A 22,245-nucleotide genomic window follows, 5' to 3' on the forward strand; every position below is an offset into this window, starting at 1 on the left:
GGGCTTAGCTGCTCCGTGGCATGTGGGATCTTCCTGGACCAGGGCTTGAACCCGTGTCCCCTGCATTGTCAGGCGGATTCTTAACCATTGCACCACCAGGGAAGCCCCCATGGTGGGGTATTTTTGTTTTGTTTTGCTGTGTAGAAGCTTTTAAAATCTTTTGTAGTTAATCAGTCTTTTCTTTCTTGGCTTCTTGATTTTAAGTCATGTTTGGCCTTTTTTGCTTTTCTGTCCCATAACTTGAACATTATTTATTTGCGTTGTTTTCTCCAGCCAGTGTTTGTTTGGATTTATCCATAGGCTTATCATTTCTTTGCTCTCCATTTCTTCTTGCATTTCAGACCTTCCTTCTGGGATTATTGTATTTCTTTATTGAAGTACAATCCCTTAGAAATGCCTTTTCTGAACATCTGTTGGTAATAAATTTAGCTTTCATCTCTTTGAAAAAAAATTTTAAGCTGTATTTTTGGTAACTTTTAATTCTGATACACTCAAATTTACAGAAAAATTAAAAGAATAGTTCAGGAACTTCTGTGTACCCTTAACCAGATTGACCATTACATTTTGCTGTCTTTGCTTTGTGATTCTGTCACTTGTTCCTCCTCCTCTACTCCTGCCCACTCCCCCATCTGTATAACAAACACGTGTCACACACACAGTTTTTTATTTATTTTATTTATTTATTTATTATTTTTTTGCGGTACGCGGGCCTCTCATTGTGCGGCCTTTCCCATTGCGGAGCACAGGCTCCGGACGCGCAGGCTCAGCGGCCATGGCTCACGGGCCCAGCCGCTCCGCGGCATGCGGGATCCTCCTGGACCGGGGCACGAACCCCTGTCCCCTGCATCGGCAGGCGGACTCTCAACCACTGCGCCACCAGGGAAGCCACACACACAGTTTTTTAAATGAAATATTAACAGTATGTTGGAGACATCATGCTCCTTCACCCCTAAATACTTCACTATGTATTTCCTAGAATCTAGTACATGCTCTTATATAACCACAGAACAGTCATCAAAATCTGGAAATTTAACATTGTTACAATATTACCATCTAATCCACAGACTATATTCAAATTTCCTTAAGTGTTCCATGACTAATGACCTCAAGCATCTTTTCATATATTTATTGGCTTCTACTTTCTCCCACCCCCCAGGTTTACTGAGATATAATTGACATATTCTGTTATTTCTTTTGCTTAATATCACAGCCTACTTCCACTCCCAATGACCCTCTATCACATATTGAACTCCCTGCTTGTAGTAGCTACACTTTGTCATTTTTTTTTTTTTTTTTTTTTTTGCGGTACGCGGGCCTCTCACTGTTGTGGCCTCTCCCGTTGCAGAGCACGGGCTCCAGACGCGCAGGCTCAGCGGCCATGGCTCACGGGCCCAGCCGCTCCGCGGCATGTGGGATCTTCCCGGACCGGGGCACAAACCCACGTCCCCTGAATCGGCAGGCGGACTCTCCACCACTGCGCCACCAGGGAAGCCCACTTTGTCATATTTTTTTTTTTGTCACTTCTTGATCTGCCTCATGTACCCTGCTCCCACTTCTTCACTTGGTGAAACTTTTATGTATTTTGCCACTTAGTTTCCAGATTTTTGTTTCTGGGATTCTGTGATATTGTGATGTATAATAAGAAACATATTTGGTCTTTGTCTGCTGTTCCTGGCACCCAGCTCCTGAAACCTTTGGAATTTTCTAGGTGTGGAGAACTATAAAGGTGTCTTTTGTTAAGTTAGTGAGGTGACTTTTGAACCCCACACCAGGTAACCTAAGAATGGGGGCTGCTTGCCAGGGGAACCAAGCATGTGACTGGAGGGTTGGAACTTTGAGTCCCACCCAACCTCTTGTGGGGGAGAGGGGCTGGAGGTTAAGTTCAGTCACCAGTGGCCAGTGATTTAATCAATTGTGACTATGTAATGAAACCTCCGTAAAAACCTAAAAGGAGAGGGTTTGGAGAGCTTCTGGGTTGGTGAACACAGGGAGGTGCTGGGAGAGTGGCTTGCTAGGAGAGGCTGTGGAAGCTCTGTGCCCTTTTCCTCATATTTTTCCCTTTGCATCTCTTCCATCTGGCTGTTTCTGAGTTCTACGCTTTTATAATAAACTGGTAATCTAGCAAGTAAAATGTTTCTCTGAGTTCTGTGAGCAGCTCTAGCATGTTAATTTAACCCAAGGAGGGGGTTGTTGGGACCTGCGATCTATAGACACACAGATGACAACCTTGACTTGGAATTTGGCAATTGGAAGTTGGGGGGAGGCAGTCTTGTAGGACTGAGGCTTTAACCTGTGGGAGCTGATGCTATCTTTGGGTAGATAGTGTCAGAACTGAGTTGAATTGTAGGATACCCAGCTGGTGTCAGAATTGCTTGGTGTAAGGAAAAACCACACACATTGGAATTGGGTATAAAATCTTAGATGGTGATCAGAAGTGGGATCAGAGTCAGAATTGTAGCCACTGTTCATGATATCTTTGGAAAAGAAAACTTTTGACTGATTGACAGCCTCTACGTCTAATTTATTCTTCCTACTGTTGTTTCCAAGGCAGTTAATTGGACTTTACACCATGGCTCACAATCCTAATATGACCCATTTGAAGATTAATCGGCCAGTTACTGCCCTTCCTCCCCTTTGGGTAAGGTGTGATGGTTCAGATCCTGAAGGTACCTGTTGGCTGGGAGCTGAGCTTATCATAACCAATAACATCATCACAGGAATTGTCTTGTGCATGGTCACCTGTAAAGGTGAGAACTCACTTCTCTTACTTTTGTGGGTGTGTGTGTATATATTTATTTGTATAGTTATTGCTTTGTGGTTTTTACTGAAACTTGATATTGTTAAGAGGGAAGTGCATGGAACTTGTGTTAGCCACCATGAATCTACTGCAATGTGTAACTTGCAGCATGTAAGAGATAGTCCAGAAACAGATTTCCAGAAGTCCGAACAGAATTTTATGGCTGTTTTATTTGGGTTTCATTTCATTTATATGTGTGTATTTTTGGAAGTTTTCATTGGAGGATAAAAAAGTTGAATATAATTCCAATTTCATAGTGGGCCTTTAATTATACTTTTGGTAGTATTATTGACCTCTGTTCCACTTTCCTTCTTTTAAAAACATTTCATCTGTGATTTAAAATTTAATTTCAACAATCATTAGTGTTAAGTTGTGATACCCTCAGAATTTGAGGGATTATAATTTTCTAGCTCTAATGATGTAATTTTGAATTGTACCTGTAAAGTATTTTCTTTCTTTCATGTCCTATAGCTGATAAAAATTATTCTGTAAATCTTGAAGACCTCAAAAATTCACACAAGAAAAGACATCACTTGTCTACTGTAAGTATTTCTCTTCTATTCATATTATTTTCTTCAAACTGCTAACGATCTGCCTTCCTAGTGTAAAGGTTTTTTCACTCCTAATATGACTAGATATTTTTCTGTAGTATCAAAATGTTTATTTTCATATCAACTAATGACTGAAAATATATGCCTTGCCTTTTAGCTAATCTTTGTGATGAAAAAGAGTTGTCTTATTTTTCCATTTGGAATAAAAGCATGGCACTTTGTTTTAAAAACAAATTTTATTTATTTTATAAATTTATTTATTTTTGGCTGCGTTGGGTCTTTGTTGCTGTGCGTGGGCTTTCTCTACTTGTGGCGAGCAAGGGGTTACTCTTCGTTATGGTGTGCAGCCTTCTCATTGCAGCGGCTTCTCTTGTTGTGGAGCATGGGCTCTAGGGCTCACGGGCTTCAGTAGTTGTGGTATATGGGCTCAGTAGTTGTGGCTCATGGGCTTAGTTGCTCCGCGGCATATGGGATCTTCCCGGACTAGGGCTTGATCCCGTGTCCCCTGCATTGGCAGGTGGATTCTTAACCACTGTACCACCAGGGAAGACCTCGATACTTTTTCTTTTGGGAAAAGAGTCAGTCATTTTGATAATGGGCCTTTGGCCTTGTGAAAGCACAGCTAATGGTTTGCTGGATGCACTCTTTCAGTTAACAGCCAGCGGCTTTGCCCAGTATGAGCTCTTTAAGTCCACTGCCTTGGATGATACAGTTGCTGCCTCACAAACTACGATCACTTTGGATATTTCCTGGAGTCCTGTGGATGAGATTCTTCAAATCCCTCCACTCTCTTCAACTGCAACTCTGGTAGGAGCAAACTCTTCTTTCTGTTGCGTTTACTCAGTGTGGATTTACTTTGAACTTGCCTGTTGCTAGTGCTCCATGCTTCCAGCCCAGCCCCAGGCTTAGCTCTCCCCGGGCAGCTTTGAAAGGCTCAGCTTGCCCCTGAAGTCTCACCAGAGCAGCCAGTGGAGGTTTTGCCAGGTGATCTGATCTATCAGTTATCCACAGTGCTGCGATTATGATTAATAAAGTCTCTTGAGTGGGAACTCAAATGGAATCATCACAGTGACTTATAGTCTCTGCTGTTCTTAAAAGAGTGCAGATATTGGCAACACATCAAGAGTCATTATTCTATTCAGACCTTTCACCCTATATTTACATTTCTAGAATCTCTCTTAAGAAATTAATCAGAATTGGTAACAAAAATATATGGACAAAGATATTCAATGCAGTCACATAGCTGTGTTTAGAAAATATTAAAAACAAAACCTGAATAGTCAGTAGGAAAATGATTTAAATAGGTTTTCATGATGAAATAGTGTATATATATTTTTAAAATCATGATTTAAAGTATCTTTAATAATGAGAGAAAATGCTTATTATTAAGGGGAAAAAAAAAAGACCCAAAAAGTACAAAATTATATGTACAGTAGGATCTCAACTATGGTTTTTAAAAATGTGTACACAAAGGCCTGTATAGTGTTACAAGTGGTTTCCTCAGGGTGGTGACTCATGGATAATTATATTTTTAGCGCTTTTCTTTTCCTGCAATAGGAATTTACATACTGGCATTTACTATTTTCTTCTCTTTCAAACCATCCCCCCTGCGTTTTTTTTTAAGAATTTAGGTTTATAAAACTTTGGCCTCTGGCGAAGACAGCACATTGTAGATTTAACACTTAGAAGTCTAATGAGCGTATTTATTGGGGGAGAGAGGGTATTGTTTTTGGTGTGTGGTAATGCTAAGTTTGTCACCAAGTCTTGAGATGTATTTATTTATATTTCTACTCCTTGTCCTTTTGGAAATTCAGTGGGACGGAGTAGGAGAGCGTGTGTTCCACGTAGCTGCAGTTGTGGTATAGAGAGGGGTTCTGGTGGCCTGAATTTAGGGTACTGTATTGGGATGGGCGGGGTCTATGGTATCCCTGGGGAAGGTGTTCTAAATGCAGTATTGACCTACTTTTTCAATTCACTAGTGCTTCATGAAATATATTTTTAAATGTGTGGGTAGTTTGAAATGCAAATAACTGTGACCCTGATGCAGAGAAGATGGGATTACCAGTGAAAACTGACTCTGGGAACTTTTTAGAATATTAAGGTGGAATTGGGAGAGCCCAGAGGTCCTCTGAATCATCTTCACAGACAACTGAAATTTCTCCTTGTGAGTATCCTTCTAGAATTTGTAACGTATTAAATCTCATGTTTTCATTAAAATGTTTGCTAGTGTCATTGTTATTTAGTTTTGTGTTCTTCAAAACTTGTTCCAAATGTTATGTGCTTGGCAATTGGGACAGCGTTACTGTGTGGTAATTGTCCTTGCAGTTAAAGGGAACATTCATCAGTTAGTAGTTAATGGGTAACAGTTCTTTTGCCTTTTCTACGAAGTATTTGAGTTTTATTCATATGATGGATTCCCCTCTTTCCAGGTGAGTCAGTTGCCAGTTAATTCCAAATGTGTGTATAATCTGCTTGTTACTAACTGGGATTTTGATTGATGCTGAAGATTAATGAGCATGTGTTTTTATGTTTCAGTAGTTTAAGCTCCACTCTACAAATTCCATCTCAGAGGTGTGGGGGGGGGGGGCGCTCATTTTGTTTATTTATGTGTTTATTTATTTACTTTTGGCTGCATCGGATCTTAGTTGCGGCATGCGGGATCTTTCTTTATGGCTCCTCTCGAGTTGAGGTGGGCGGGCTTAGTTGCCCCGCGGCATGTGGGATCTTAGTTCATTGGAAGGCGGATTCTTTTTTTTTTTTTTTTTTTTTTGCGGTACATGGGCCTCTCACTGCCATGGCCTCTCCCACCGCGGAGCACAGGGTCCGGACGCACAGGCCCAGCGGCCACGGCTCACGGGCCCAGCCACTTCATGGCATGTGGGATCCTCCCGGACCGGGGCACGAACCCGCGTCCCCTGCATCGGCAGGCAGACTCTCAACCACTGGGAAGGCGGATTCTTAACCACTGGACCACCAGGGAAGTCCTGGTGGGGCGTTGGGGGGAGTCATTTTAATGCAGTAGAAATTCCAAATGTCTTAGCTTGGCGTACAAAGCCAGTTATATCCAGTCACTGCCCTACTTACTTCTTTTTTCTTTTCTTTTTTTTAACAGCTTTATTGAGATAGAAATTACATTCCATAAAATTCACTCGTTTTAAGTATACAATTCAATAGTTTTTAGTATACTGACAGAGTTGTACAACCATGACCATATTTAATTTTAGGGTATTTTCATCACCCAAAAAAGAAACCCCATACCCATTAGCAGAAACCTCCCACCCCTGCCAGCCCCTGGCAGCCACTAATCTACTTTCTGTAATACTTTGTTCCTTTTTATTACTGAATAACATTCCAATGTGCATATGTACTACATTTTTGTTTATCCGTTCATCAGTTGATATATGTTTTGCTTGTTTCTACTTTTTGGCTATTTATGAATAATGCTGCCATGAATAGTCGTGTATAAGTTTTTATGTGACATATGTTTACACATCTCTTGGGTGGAGTTGCTGGGTCATATGGTAACTCTATGTTTAACCTTTTGGGGAACTGCCAAACTATCTTTTCCAAAGTGGCTGAATCATTTTACATTCCCACCAGCAGTGTATAAGGGTTCCATTTTCTCCATATCTTTGCCAGTGCTTGATACTGTCTTTTTTATTGTTGTTACAGCCATCCTAGTGGGGGTGAAGTGGTATCTCATTATGGTTTGTTTATGGGTTTTTTTTGTTTTGTTTCTTGGGGCCGTGCCGCTAGGCATGCGGGATCTTAGTTCCCCAACTAGGGATTGAACTGGTGCCCCCTGCAGTAGAAGCATGGAGTCTTAACTACTGGACCGCCAGGGAAGTCCCTCATTATAGTTTTGATTTGCATTTCCATGATGGCTAATAACATTGAGCATCTTTTCATGTGCTTATTGGCTCCTACTTATTTCTTTAGCTTAATCTCACTCCCTACTTTGCCATACTGAGCTCCCTGCTTGTAGCAGCTCCAGTCCCATCACACTGTCACTTTCTGGGGGGTGTGTGTGTGTGTGTGTGTGTGTGTGCGCGTGTGTGTGTGTGTGTGTGTGTTGTTCTGCCTAGTGTGCCCTTCTTCCACCTCTTTGCTGGGTTAGCTGTCCGTGACATCGTCACCTCAGATGATTGCCCTGATCCCCTAGAATAGCTTATGCTGCCTGTGCTTCGTGCTGCCGTAGAACCTTACGCAGCCCCCTTGTCAGACGGTTTATCAAACAGTAATTTATTTGCTTCTCTGTCTCCCCTACTAGGCTTGAGTGCCAAGTACCCCATTGTGCCTTCAGCTTCTAGCACAGTACCAGGTGTTTTTCATACTTTTACCTCCTCTCATTATTTCCCCATTTGTAAAAAACTTGGTACCTTTTCTACCTTTCTTACCTTTCTTCTTTCTTGAGAGCTCCTCTTTCAGGACCCTTCCTGTGGACTTCCATCATACTTCTACCTTCGTGTCTCTGCCCTCCTTTCTCCACCCCGGCAGAGGGCTTGTCCATTTAGTGATTTGACTAATGCCTTTACGAGGGAACTCCAGACTCCCATCTTTAAGCTGCTACCACTTCTGGTCTTTCCCACTTCCATCAAATTAGTTCCCACATGAGTAGAGGGCTCTTCCCTCCAATTCAGTATGTCCAAAATGAAACTTGAAATCTCCAGACTAGATCCCCTTAATAAGCCCCCCATTTATTTCTGTGATTTCATCACTCCTTCAGTTTCACAGGCTAGAAGCCCTGTCTTACTTTAGTAAGAACTATCTCTAGTTACTGCCACAGCTAGAAGCTGCCACTCTACTGTGTGCCCAGCATGTGGTGCTAGATGGTTCGGTTATTTTGCCTGAGGTGTCAGCAACTGGTAAGTGGAAGGGCTGGTTTAAAACTCATTCGAATACATGTCTGTCTGTCGGACTTGAAAGTCCATACTTTGTTATAATCTCTCTTAGAAATTCACAGACTCTTAGATGTGCACGTGGCCATCGTCTCTCCAAGTTCAATCCCCTGTATTTTTATAAATAGGTAGGATTTTTTTCTTTTCTTCTATTCCTTATATATTTCTGTCTGTCTCTCTCTCTCTTTCTGTCGAATGTACTGTTTGTTTTTTGTTTTTTTCGCTTTGAGGTATCTCACTGTGCCCATCTTAGTTAAAGCCCTTATTACCTCCCTTCTGGACTACTCTAATGATCCTTCATTGTTCTCAACAGGAACACACACTCTGGGCATCTTGGGCAGGATCATTCTTTGTGGTTTGGGACCATTGTACACATTGCAAGATGTGTAGCATCCTTGGCCCCCACCAAACTAAATGCTCAAAGTGCTCCTGTACACACAGTCACTGTGACGCCAAAATTTATCTTCGTGTTTTTCCAAAGACTTCCTGGGTTGGAGGATGATCTCACTCTTATTGAGAAACACTGTACTTTCTTTTTTCCTTAGACTCTATCCTGAGTATTTCTGACGGGAGATTTCTTAGCTGCTTGATCATGTCATTTTCCTGTCAAAAAATCAACAATGGCTGTTGTCTTCCAAATGAAATAAAAAATCTTTTTAAGTTTTAAGACCACTATTTCTGTCTAATCCCTATTCCTTGTACTCTTATTTGCTGCTGTTTCCTGGGTGTTTTCGCCACCCTTGGCGGAATCATCCCACCTTCTTCATCTTATCCCCTGCTCTGTAGCTAATGGTTCCTGCATTTGAGTTGAGCTAATGTTTCACATCGTTCCTCTGGCCATTCCAGCCTATCTTGACCTCAACCTCTTTCCTTATTTCAGTTTAGATATTGTAGGTAGAGGCATACACATTCATGGTATTTTTATGTAAACTTCCACTCAGTCTCACATTTTTGTTCCCCAGTTATTTCATCTGTATTATCGGTCCTTCTTAACCAAAATTAGAAGTGTCTTCAAGGCAGGCTCATAGGTCTTGAATCCTTTATAGCACCTATGCACACATAATGAGAGTTCAGAATACGATCTTTAGCATAAGACTGCTGGATATATGTACTGGCACTGTCAGTTACTGTGTGACCTTAAGCAAGTTAATTAACCTCTTAGTCTCAGTAAAATGGGAGTGCTAGTAGTATCTGCCTCATAGGGTTTTTGTGAGGATTAAATAACATACTGCATATGAAACATTTAGAACAGTTCCTGGCATCTCATTAAACATTGAAGAATTCAAGATACTAGGAATTCCCTGGCAGTCCAGTGATTAGGACTGCACACTCTCACTGCTGAGGGCCTGGGTTTGATCCCTGGTCAGAGAATTAAAATCCCACAAGCCACGTGGTATGGCCAAGTAAAAAAGAAAAAAAAAGTGTATATATATATATATATATATACTAATATTATTACTAAATACATTTTACTGATTAAACTATGTTTTTTGCTAACAAGTTTTTTGGGTTTGTTTTATTTTTAATCTCTCACAGGTTTTAGCTGATGGTTTGAGGACTGGTGTAACTGAATGGCCTGAGTCTCTGGAAGCAAAATCTGCTGTTGAACTTGTGCAGGAATTTCTGAATGGTGTTTGTTTTCCTAACTCATGCTTGTTTTTTGTTTATTTTTCTTAACTGGGAATTTAAGCTTGCTATATTTAAATGTAAATTGTCTTTTTATGCTTGATATTCTTTTTGGTTGGGCTATATCTAAAGCTATGAGGTCTGTCATGGTGAGAGGGGCAGCTTCCATTCTGAATTGCTAACTGTAGAGGTCTCAGTGATTTTAAGAATTAATAATACTTATTTAATTTACATTTTATATACTGCAATCGTATTTGAGATTGTAACCTTTGAGCACCTACCATGTGCTTGACATTGTGTGTCAGGGTCTTTCATTGTATCTTAGTTCATCTTTACACCCCTACCTAGTGGGTATCTATTTTGACCTCCATTGGAGAGTTAAGTAATTTGCTAAAATACCTGGTTATACTTCTGCTATCCTCATTTGCTTCTATACTTCTACAATCCATTTGAAAATAGAATTAGGATGGAAATAATTTGGAATAAAGGAAGATAAATAAAATCCAGAGTTAATAAGCTTTTGCCACTTTCTAGACTTAAATAAGCTGGATGAATTTGGTGATTCTACGAAAAAAACCACAGAGGTAAGTGATTATTATTGGAAATGCACACTGAAAGAGCTTGTAAAATTTGGTTGTACTGTTGTCTTTCACGTCATACAATCTCAGATGGATCTGCTACAGCCAAGGTAGCATTTTGAGAGTAGTTTTTTGTTGGTCTTTAATGTCAGCACTAGTGATTATTTTCCTTGAGAACCGATGAATATTTTTAAAGAGAACTAGTACATATTTATTATTAATCACTTAACTGCAGAGAAATGGAAACAAATATGTTACTATACTGTGGGGTGATATTATTATAGTATATTAATGTTATGAGATGGCATGTTAATATGCCACAGGTGGTACTATTAAATTGCACTTAATATGTTGTCATTTGACAAATAGGAAAATTGAGACAAAGGTAATTTAATTAAATATTTTTCCATGGGAGGAAAGTTGAATACTTGTTTTTAGGCATCAGAGTTTAAAAACAATTTTAGAGGTCCCGTTTTTCACTGTCTATTTATTTGTATCTCCTCATTAGTGGATGAAATTGTAGAAGATGCATTCACGTCTCTCTTTGCATGTGTTCATGACCCCACCTTTTCTCAGAGTAGCATTTGAAAGCTTATTGGCCTTCAACTGCTGCACTTTTTAAAAAATAAACTGAGTATTCTCTGACACTCACTTCTTTTCCAGACAGTGAAACATGACTCTGCTGCAGTTGATCGGTCCATGGAGTGTCTTCTCACAGTACGGGGTGATCTCGATTTTGCTGAGCAGCTGTGGTGCAAAATGAGTAGTAGTAGGTGTCCATCAGGATTGTGAAATAAAAATTTTCCTGTTATTTCTTAGGTTTACTTTTAAGTCTTTTGAAAATAATACAGTGTGTACTGCTAGTCTTGTGTGGACATCTGGTTCCTGTTTTATCAAACTCATTTCTAATAATGCATTGGCACATTTTACTCAAGAATTTTCCTAAGACAAGGCAATTCGTAGAACCTGTTCTTTTCTCTTGCCAGAAGTATAAGACCTAGGTGGTTTTTATGCTGTATTTATATGAGCCAAAACATATACCTTAGTGAAATTATAATTATTAGGAAAAGATATTCCATAATATTGTACTAAGTATGTTATTTTATGGCAATGGGTTTAATTTCTTTCTTTAAAAATGCTTTTTTTGGGGGGAGGGGGCCTTTAATTTCTTTCCCCCTTCCCCATGCATAAAGTTCAGATACTTGTCTTCCACTTCATTTGTGTATCCTTAAAATGAATGACATATTTGATCTGCAGAAATAACCATGAAAGTAATGTTAGACTGACTTGCTTTCCAAGGTGTGGTTTCTTACCAAGACTTGGTGAAGTGTTTCACGTTGATCATCCAGAGTCTACAGCGTGGTGATATACAGCCATGGGTAGGTTTAGTAGTGTGTGTGAGAACCTTTTCTCAGCAGCATAGCAAACTGGTTAAGGACATAAGCTCTGGAGCAGACTGCCTGAGTTTGAATTCTATCTCTGCCACTTTCTAGCTGTGTAAACTTGGACAGGTTCCTTAATTCATGTGAAGCACTTAGCACCTAGTTCATAGTTAATGCACAGTATTTGTAAGCTACTAATATTGTCGTTACTGTTGCTATGAATGATTGCTCTCATAGACTACTTATGAGAGTACAAATTGGAACACTCTCTAAAAAGCAATTATGATAATGTATTGAGATACTCGAAATGTAGCCATCCTAAGGCCATACACAGGAATATGTATCAAGATTTTATGTATCATGATAGTCATTACAGCCTCATTTACAGTAGCAAAAATTGTAAATGACCTGAATTTTCACTATTAATGGAATTCCTAAGTAAATAATGATATAGCCACATAATGGCACATGTAATAGTTGCTACAGATGATGTGGAGAAATGCTTACAGTGTTCAGTAAAAAGAAAGGATTATACACTATTGTATAAAAAATATAAATTTTGGAGAGAAAAACCCAGAAACAAATACACTAAAATATGATAGTCACCTCTGGTGGTAGGGTTACAAATGAGTTTCTCAAACTGCATTATACATTTCTGTACTTCATGGATTTTCCATAATGAATTTGTGGTTTTATAATGAAGAAAAATCTAAGGTAAAAGCTAGAAACAAAAAGATTCTTCATCTAATAGGAATTATTTTAAATAACACAACTGCCAATTCATGACAATGACAGAAACTTTCCGAGGTGTGAACGGAGATACACTCCAGAGCAGAAGCATGCAAACCCTACTCCTATGTGGCATTAGTCATTCTATGCATTTTAGTCTTGCCCATCGAATTTTTCTCTTGAGAGTTTCTGTGTTTGTGAGATATTTACAAGTATATCGCTACCATGTACAAGTGCAAAGTGAAAATAGTATTAAAAAAAAAGAAAATGCAGAAGATTGTGTTGGAAATTAGAGATAACAGAAGGACAGTAATGAGAAAATGTCAAATATTTTAGGTGATGAAAAACGTAAGGTTATAATATAAGTTTTAGCTTTTAGCTAATGCAGTTTGTTTGTCTTTTGCTTACTGGACTTTTTATATTTATATTTGTGGCTTTATAAACTTTTCCCAATTTCTAGCTTCATAGTGGGAGTAACAGTTTACTAAGTAAGCTCATTCATCAGTCTTACTATGGAACCATGGACACGGTTTCTCTCAGTGGGATTGTTCCAGTTCAGATGCTTTTGGAAATTGGTTTGGATAAACTGAAGAAAGATTATATCTGTTTTTTCATAGGTAAGGCCATTTCCCAGCTCAAAAAATTAAAAGCTGCCTCACAAAAAATTAAAGGCTACATAGGTATTCTCAGATTTTATCTTTGTACTTGTCCCTAATTGTTTGTAGTCCTGGCTTTGCCCCTGGTTCACTGTGAGACAAGCACTCCCATTTTTTGAGCCTTAGTTTCCTGCTCGATAAAGATATTATATTAAAGGTAGCTATAGTTTTTGTCTTTAATTCAAATGTTTTGAGATTCTTTGAGGTTAATGTAGTAAATAAAAAATGCTTTTTATTTTAATACCCATTACTTGCTTGTTTTTATTAGGGGCAAACTGTGATCATTTTTAGAATAAGTATTAATTTATATTTATGGTGTAATGTACCAGAAAATTTGGCTTTTTGTGATAAACTGTTTAGCTTGAGCATTTCTTTTATATATGAACTATGAAATTTTTTGCTTAGGTTGCTTAATTTGTAATAGATAATACCTAAGACTTAATTGCATATATGTGTTTTTTCTTCATAGGCCAAGAACTTGCATCTTTGAATCATTTGGTGAGTTTTTATTCTAAAGTTGGTTTTTCTTTATTCGGTCATTCTGCATACAGTTATTAAGTGTCTATTCTGTGCCAGCCTCTGTTCTAGGAAACAGGTAAATTAAGACAGGCAATTACACTGTATAATATGACAGACAAAAAGGTAGCCCATTCAATGTCACTTCTCATTCTTTATAAATGTATGATACTGACATAAAGTTGTATCCTGCTTATTAAACCAATGTACTCCCACAACTCTCATTTATCTAAAACGGTTAAGGAATGCCTTTCTTTGATAGGCCTTATAAGGAAATATTTGCTTTATATTCTCTTGACCCATTTCTTTTACACGTGAAGGATTACTTTCCAAAGAATTTGTTATGTTCCTTAACATATTGATTCAAAAGATGCTTCTGATATATGTGGAACCTAGAAAAATGGTACAGATGAACCGGTTTGCAGGGCAGAAATTGAGACACAGATATAGAGAACAAACGTATGGACACCAAGGGGGGAAAGCAGCGGGGGGTGGTGGTGTGATGAATTGGGAGATTGGGATTGACATGTATACACTGATGTGTATAAAATGGGTGACTAATAAGAACCTGCTGTATAAAAAATAAATTAAATTTAAAAAAAATGCTTCTGGGTTTCAGGGTCATGATTATGAACTTTTTTATTTTCCTAGTGTCTTGATTTAGAAAGTTAAGGAGATTAAAGAGCATCCATAAGGACCCTTGACATTTGTTGTAAGATTCTTTTAGAAAATGGATCTTCAAATGACATCTGGTCTCTTATAAAAATGCCAAGATAGGAAAACTCTAGCTTTATCTATTATGCAAAGTAAGACGCAGCTGGATTCTTTTGAGGTTAATTTTTGCTATTCAGAGTTTAAACATTTTTTAAGGGTGTATATTTTTAATGGAAACTTTTAATACATTTTTTTATACTTAGAAAAGTAATAACATTTTGAAAATTAGAATATAATGCAAATACACCCTTAATCTCAGCATTCAAATATGAGTACCCTCATTTTTATGAATTCCCCTCAAGTCATTTAATATGCCTGTTTTTTAAAATATGGTTTGACTTTTTTTTTTTTTTTGGCTGCATTGGGTCTTTGTTGCTGCATGCGGGCTTTCTCTAGTTGTGGCGAGCAGGAGCTACAGTTCGTTGCAGTGCGCGGGCTTCTCATTGCGGCGGCTTTTCTTGTTGTGGAGCACGGGCTCTAGGCGCGTGGGCTTCAGTAGTTGTGGCTCACGGGCTTAGTTGCTCCCCAGCATGTAGGATCTTCCTGGACCAGGGCTCGAACCCGTGTCCCCTGCATTGGCAGGCGGATTCTTAACCACTGTGCCACCAGGGAAGCCCCCGACTCCAGACTTTTGACACAATAGTTCTTAAACTTTGAGAATCTCCTAGAAGGCTTGTTAAAATGCTAATTCCTGGGCCCCAGTGACTCAGTAGGTCTAGGGGCTCTGGAATATGTCTTTTTTTTTTTGGCCGCACTGCACAGCTTGTGGGATCTCAGTTCCCTGTCCAGGGATTGAACCCGGGCCGCGGCAGTGAAAGCCCAGAATCCTAACCACTAGGCCACCAGGGAACTCCCTGGAATATGTCATTTTAAACAAACCATCTCCATCTCCAGATGATTCTGATGCAGGTGGTTTGCAGATATATTAGTTTTCTATTGCTGCCGTAACAAATTACCACACACTTAGCGTCTTAAAGCAACACACACAAATGTATTACTCTGTAGTTCTCTAGTTCGGAAGTCTAGTCTGGGTCTCACTAGGCTAAAATTAGGATGTTGGCAGGCTGTGTTCCTGTCTGGAGCCTGCCTGTAGGGGAGGATCCATTTCCTGCTCATTTGAGTTATTAGCAGAATTCAATTCCTCATAATTATAGGACAGAGGCACCTTTTTCTTGCTGGCTATAAACTGAGGACTGTTCCCAGCTTCCAAGGTCCAACCCATACCTTGGCTCCTGGCCCCCTTCTTCCATCTCCAAAGGCAGCTATAGTGGGTCAAGTCCTTCTCGTGCTGTGTCTCTGCCTCCCTCATCCAGTTTTAAGGGTTCATATGATTCGATTGGGCTCACCTGCATAATCTAGGATACTTTCCCAATTTTAAGGTCAAATGACCGTATACATCTGCAACCTTAATTCCTTTTGCCATAAATGTAACATATTCACAGGTTCTGGGATTAGGACATGAACATCTTTTGAGGGTGGTTTTCTGCCTGTCACAGCAGGCCACACCTTGAGAAGCCCTCACTAGGCTGTACTGCCTCCAAGTAATCAGTAACATCAGGCTCTGTCACCTCTTCTCTGTGCAGGGTCTTGGGGGACAGACCGAGGTAGACCAGGCGGGGTTGTAGCACGGGCATCTGTTCCTTTGTGAAAAAGACCTGGGTGGGCCACTTCCAGAGCTGTCAGGGGACCACAGGGAATATGGGTGGCAGGTGTGGAGAACGTTGTAATCTGTAGCCTGTGGTGAGTGGGGCTGCTTTGGTGTACTTCTCTGCCTGGGACCATGCCTATTTTCCTACTTGTGTTATTTTCACATTTTGGAATAACCTGTGTAAGACAATTAATATGTCCCTATATTTTGGATTTAATTATAAATGATTTTGCATTAAATTAGTTTTTCACATTTTGCGTAGCTTCCTTTAAATTGTAATTTAGGATTACCCATGGATCTCTCCTACTCCCTTGCCATTACCTCCACTCAATTAAAAGATGACCATAGGGCTTCCCTGGTGGCGCAGTGGTTGAGGGTCCGCCTGCTGATGCAGGGGACGCGGGTTTGTGCCCCGGTCTGGGAAGATCCCACATGCTGAGGAGTGGCTGGGCCCGTGAGCCATGGCCGCTGAGCCTGCGCGTCTGGAGCCTATGCTCCGCAACAGGAGAGGCCGCAGCAGTGAGAGGCCCACGTACTGCAAAAAAAAAATAAAAGATGACCATAACTTTTCACTTACTGTATTAGTTTTCAGTCGCCACCTAACAAAATTTAGAAGCTTAAATGAACACAAATGGATTATCTCACAGTTTCCAGGAGTTGGAAGTTGGGCACATTTTACCTGCGTCCTCTGCTCAGGGTTTCACAAGGCTGAAATCAAGGTGTCATCTGGAGGCTTGATGAGGGAAAGATCCACTTTCAAGTTCCCTCGCTTATGTTGGCAGAATTCATTTACTTGTGGCCCTTTGATGAAGGTCCCCATTTTCTTGCTAGCTGTTGGCCCAGTACTGGCCTCAGGTCCTAGAGGTTACTTGTGGGTTCTTACCACGTGGCCTTCTCCACAACGTGGCAGTTTGTTTCTTCAAAGCCAGCAGGAGAGCATCTCTAATGCTTCAAGAGCTCACTGACTAGGTCATAGTAATGACCAGGCGATGCTCTCCCTTTTGATTAATTCAAAGTCAAGAGCTTCCCTGGTGGCGCAGTGGTTGAGAGTCTGCCTGCCGATGCAGGTGACACAGGTTCGTGCCCCGGTCCGGGAAGATCCCACATGCCGCGGAGCGGCTGGGCCCGTGAGCCATGGCCGCTGAGCTTGCGCATCCGGAGCCTGTGCTCCACAATGGGAAAGGCCACAACAGTGAGAGGCCCGCATACCGCAAAAATAAATAAATAGATAGATAGATAGATAGATAAACAAACAAACAAAGTCAATCAGTAACCTAATCATGGGAGTAACAACCCACCATATTTATAGATTCTGGCCTCGCTCAGGGAGAATGGATTACACAAGACATGTATTCCAGGGGGTGAGAATCTTGGGGGTCATTGTAGAATTCCACCCACTGTATTTACCATGGATTATTTCCTTAGCATTGGGTCTCAGAAATAGATCTGAGTATATTATGATGGCTTGACGTAACATTGCCAACTTTCTTTTCCAAAACCTCATACCAGGTTACTAGTAATATATGTTAGTGGAAGCTTATCACTACACTTGCTTAATTTCTTGCTACTTCAGGTTTACTATCTATTTTTAGACATGAGTACTCCCATCAACCTAGCAAGTTTGTTGAAGTTAAGAATTATCTTGTGGATTTGCCATTCTTTCCATCTGGAGGGTTTGATGGGGGGTACTAGCTACCTACTTGGACCTCCTTGGTGAAGCAGTTCTGTGATTTGCCTTTACCAGAGAATATGTATAATGGTTTGCTTAGAACATTCTCAGTGGAGACTTGGAGTTTAGTTTGAGGAATAGTATTGAAAGGAGGAAGGCTATCTAGCTGCCTCCTGTCTTCTTTTTTCCCTCCCTATTAATCAGGCATCCACACTGAGGTTTAGTAGACACGGTTAATTCTTTCCAGAGATTCCTCTTGTTCTTTGACTCCCTATTTTCCTTGTCCTTTTTTTCATTCCAGGAATATTTCATTTCTGCATCAGTAGATACACAAGAGCAGGTTCATCGTGTTCAAAAACTCCACCATATTCTCGAAATAGTAGTCAGTTGCATGCTTTTCATTAAACCTCAACATGAACTCCTCTTTTCTTTAACACAGTAAGTGTTTCTGTTGTTTACTTACATAAAAATGTACTCTCTTCTGAAATAGTTGCAGCCAAAGTAACTGCCTTTTTTTACTATCAGTTAGGATAGAATCTGTGTACCCTGTCTTCACAGTAACAGAAAGGTTCTATCTAAGTCACTGCCATGAGAAGGAAAGGCTTTGGATTCAGGAGGAATCAGGTTGGATACTTGGATCTAGTACTTCCTTTTTTTTTTGCGGTACGCGGGCCTCTCACTGTTGTGGCCTCTCCCGTTGCGGAACACAGGCTCCGGACGCACAGGCTCAGCGGCCATGGCTCACGGGCCCAGCCGCTCCGCGGCATGTGGGATCCTCCCGGACCGGGGCACGAACCCGTATCCCCTGCATCGGCAGGCGGACTCTCAACCACTGCGCCACCAGGGAAGCCCTAGTACTTCCTTTCTAAGGAAGTTTCCTTTCACTACGTCTTGTTTTTCATCTGTAAAAATGGTGTAATGTATATAAAGTACTTGACCCTTGAGGTGCTTAATAAATATTAGTTTCTTCTCTTTTCTTTATATCCTTATAAATTTGGGTCAAGCTAATCATTGCCAACCATCTATATGGTAACTGAATGGAATCAAATTTTATTATCAGACCTCTGTCAATAGTATTGCTGAAATTTTAGAGAGTTTGTCAATCAGTTTGACTAAAAACAGTTTGGAATAATCCTTACACATGGATCGCTGGTGTCTTACATGTATTTTTTGAGGCTTCAAACTGGAAATAAGTGAACCATCCAGTGGAAGAACTGGGTTTATTTTTCCCTGTGGAAGGAAATGTACCATTTCCTTTTCCAAAATTAGAATTTGACTTACTTGTAAAGGGAAAAGTTTGAAATTGTTACTGGATTTTTTTGGTTTTTGGTTTTTTTCCATTAAAGATCAGTAGTATATGTGAGTTAACTGTTTAATTCTCCATACTTGGAAAACAATGGAGACTATATCTTTGTCTCTCTTTTGCCTTTTTGTTTTTCTGATATCTCTTTCTTCCCAGTTACACCTCTACTTGAGCTCAACATAAATATATTTTATATTTATGAGAAATATGTCCACTATTAATTTTTTTAAAGTGAAATTTTCTTTCAAAAAAAAATTAATAACCTAAGTGTTGTTGGGATGGGGGTTTAATGTTTCCTTTATGAGCTTTAGACTAACAGAAAGCCTTTATCTCCAAGTGGCATTTTTTTCCAAAAGCAATTCTATTTTCTTTTTTTTTCTTAGATCCTGCATAAAATTTTATGAACAAAATCCTCTCGATGAGCAACACATTTTTCAGCTGCCAGTCAGACCAACTGCTATAAAAGACTTATATCAAAAGTAAGCAATTTAATAATTAAATTATACTTCAAGTCCAGCCATGATTCTAGGCAATTTCAGTGTCTGCTCCATGGGGACCTCATGTTGCTTCACCTCTGAAACCATAATCATCTGATTCCCATCCCCTGAACATAGTCTGATAGAGTCCTCCCTCTTCCTTCTCCCAGACCTGTGGTCTGTTCTCTTTAGACTGTTGGTCCTCTACTTTCATTTTTCTCTCAATTTGTAATTTCTTCACAGAACAGGGCAGAAACTTTAGCCAGAAGGGAAGTGACAGGTTGGGAAGAACATGATCGGGGTAATGACAGCGAAGTCAGAGGTATGGCTGTGGGAATGAGAGAAGGATCTGGGATTGGGGATTGCGGAGGTATGGAGCTGAGGCTAAGACGATAGATCGGCCATCCATGCGGGACACCGAGGTTGCCTCAAATCATGGTCTCCACTGACTCTTCTCTCAGCATATAATAGACTTGAAATTTCTCTCACACTGAAGCCACTCCATTTATACCCTCCCTCTATATAGTTCCCTCTTAGCCAAACCTCATCACTCCCCTGAAATTGTTTAGCAGAAGTTGCCAGTGGCCTTCTAATTGGCAAATCCAGAGGACACTTTCCAGGAGAAGAGTGTTTTGGCTCCTTGTGTAATTAGCTAGCCCACTAATTCTTTCTCCTTCCGTAAGCACTTGTAAGGCTCTGTGGCATTTAATACTATTGCTTTCTTGAACCCATTCCCTTCCTTTGTTTTCATGGCATAACATTCTGTCTTAATTTTAACTCTACCTCTCTGGCCCACCTCCAAGACTGAGAATGGACCTCTTTTCAAATTCTTCTCCCTCTGCCTCATTCATATGTGAGTTTCCACCAGAACTCTACCCTCTGCCCTCTTTTCTTACTTCCTGTCTTCCCTGGGTGATTTCATTCACACCCCAATCTTCAATTCCTCTGGGCTAATGATAATTCATAACCCATATCTGCAGCTTCTCCTGAGCTTCACACCCATGTTTCTAGGTGTCTGTTAGACATGAATTCTCAACTTTAACGTCCTGTAGGTAGTTCAGACTCTAAATCCCAACTCTTCACTCCCCTTCCTAACACGTTTCCTCTTCCCATATGACCTCTCAAGTGGCCATCATTAATCTCCACCTAATGCCCAAAACAGAAACCTAGGACTTATCTTCCACTTATTGCTGTCACTTCCTTCCTCCTTGAAATGGTTTCCAAGTCCTGACCTCCTTGGAAGCTCTTGAATCTGTTCCTTTCTCTACATCTTCGCCATCTATTTCATATCTGCTCATCTCATACCTGGGCTGAGTGCAGTAAAATCGTTTTTCCTAGCTGCTCTATCTGCCTCCATTAACTTCCTTCTCTGTGACCGCCAAAGTGATCTTTCTAAAATCTGATCCCATCATGACTTCCTTCTGTTTAAATGGCTCCCTTACCTTTAGGACAGTGTTCCATCACCTCAGTGTGGTCTGTGAGACCTTCTGTTCCCGGCCGCTGTGCCTTTCTGGTTCACGTGCCACCACGCCTTCCCACTCTCCTTTTGAGTCAGAGACCCTATGTAACTGCATTTCCTCAGACACCACACACGCTTACCTGACAGTGCCTACGCCTGTGTCCTTCTTTCATCCTGGATTTTGTCCGCTTAACTAACTACTCCTTCTAATTTCATTATAAGCTCAGCTCAAAGACCACAATATCTGAGGATTCTTTTCCAACTCTACAATCCCAATCTGAGTTAAATTACCCCTCGTGTATTGTCCCCTCCCATGTCTGATATTTCTCTATTACAACATTTTTCAAAATTGAGTTGTTATTGTTTATTTAATTTTTATTGAAATAAAGTTGATTTACCATATTGTATTAGTTTCAGGTATACAACAAAGTGATTCAGTTATACATACTATTTTTTTTTTCAGGTTCTTTTTCATTATAGGTTATTAACAAGATATTGAATATAGTTCCCTGTGCTATATAGTAAATCCTTGTTGTTTATCTCTTTTATATATAATGGTGTGTATCTGTTAATCCCATACACCTAATTTATCCCTCCACACCCCTTTCTCCTTTGGTAACCATATAAGTTTGTTTTCTATGTCTGTGACTCTGTTTCGTAAATAAATTCATTTGTATTATTTTTTATATTCCACATTTAAGTGATATCATATAATATTTGCCTTTCTCTGTCTGACTTAATTCACTCAGTATGATAATCTCTAGGTCCATCCATGTTGCTGCAAATGGCATTATTTCATTCTTTTTTTTTTTGCACACGGAATGAATATTTTATTACTAGATTATAAAAATAAAATATAATAATTTTAAAACAGAACTTAAAACACTGTACAAAGCTTTAATGTGACACAAATGGGAAAATTAAATAAATTAATTACACATTTATGTACAGATGGCCTGTACAAAAGGACTCCATGTTTCTGCCAATACTCTATGTCCTTGTTTGCCTGAGCAAAAATGCATAAAGAGGGCTGCTTGGAGGGGAAAGAGGTACAATACAATACCTTTAGAGGTATTTGAAAGAGCCGTTTCTCATCACTCTTGATTTCATGAAGAGGAGAAGAAAGGGAGAAAACTATGGAATTGTTAAATTATTCTATTCTAACTTACTGGTCTTGCTCAACAGGAGAGAATACTTATGGTTTGTGGTTCCATCTGATTTAAGAGCTGCCAATAGTTCAAAA

At 39.8% G+C, this 22,245-nt stretch overlaps 1 protein-coding gene across 3 annotated transcripts in view; it reads left to right on the forward strand.

Moving 5' to 3' along the window:
* The window catches only part of ZWILCH (zwilch kinetochore protein), a 39,368-nt gene that overhangs the window by 10,728 nt on the left and 6,395 nt on the right, over positions 1 to 22,245 (forward strand). For 2 of the 3 annotated variants that reach the window (XM_019948714.3, XM_019948707.3), the window contains exons 5-16: positions 2,548 to 2,747; positions 3,269 to 3,339; positions 4,000 to 4,155; positions 5,441 to 5,512; positions 9,783 to 9,876; positions 10,407 to 10,456; positions 11,114 to 11,219; positions 11,750 to 11,829; positions 13,022 to 13,178; positions 13,687 to 13,715; positions 18,066 to 18,202; positions 19,451 to 19,546. In XM_019948714.3, the coding sequence (XP_019804273.1) occupies positions 2,548 to 2,747; positions 3,269 to 3,339; positions 4,000 to 4,155; positions 5,441 to 5,512; positions 9,783 to 9,876; positions 10,407 to 10,456; positions 11,114 to 11,219; positions 11,750 to 11,829; positions 13,022 to 13,178; positions 13,687 to 13,715; positions 18,066 to 18,202; positions 19,451 to 19,546 (1,248 nt within the window). The remainder of the gene's footprint in view (positions 1 to 2,547; positions 2,748 to 3,268; positions 3,340 to 3,999; positions 4,156 to 5,440; positions 5,513 to 9,782; positions 9,877 to 10,406; positions 10,457 to 11,113; positions 11,220 to 11,749; positions 11,830 to 13,021; positions 13,179 to 13,686; positions 13,716 to 18,065; positions 18,203 to 19,450; positions 19,547 to 22,245) is intronic. The other variant, XM_019948721.3, reaches the window with a different exon arrangement.

The sequence above is a fragment of the Tursiops truncatus genome, chromosome 2 (genome assembly GCF_011762595.2).
Source record: "Tursiops truncatus isolate mTurTru1 chromosome 2, mTurTru1.mat.Y, whole genome shotgun sequence".
In the NCBI taxonomy this organism is placed as follows: Eukaryota; Metazoa; Chordata; class Mammalia; order Artiodactyla; family Delphinidae; genus Tursiops; species Tursiops truncatus.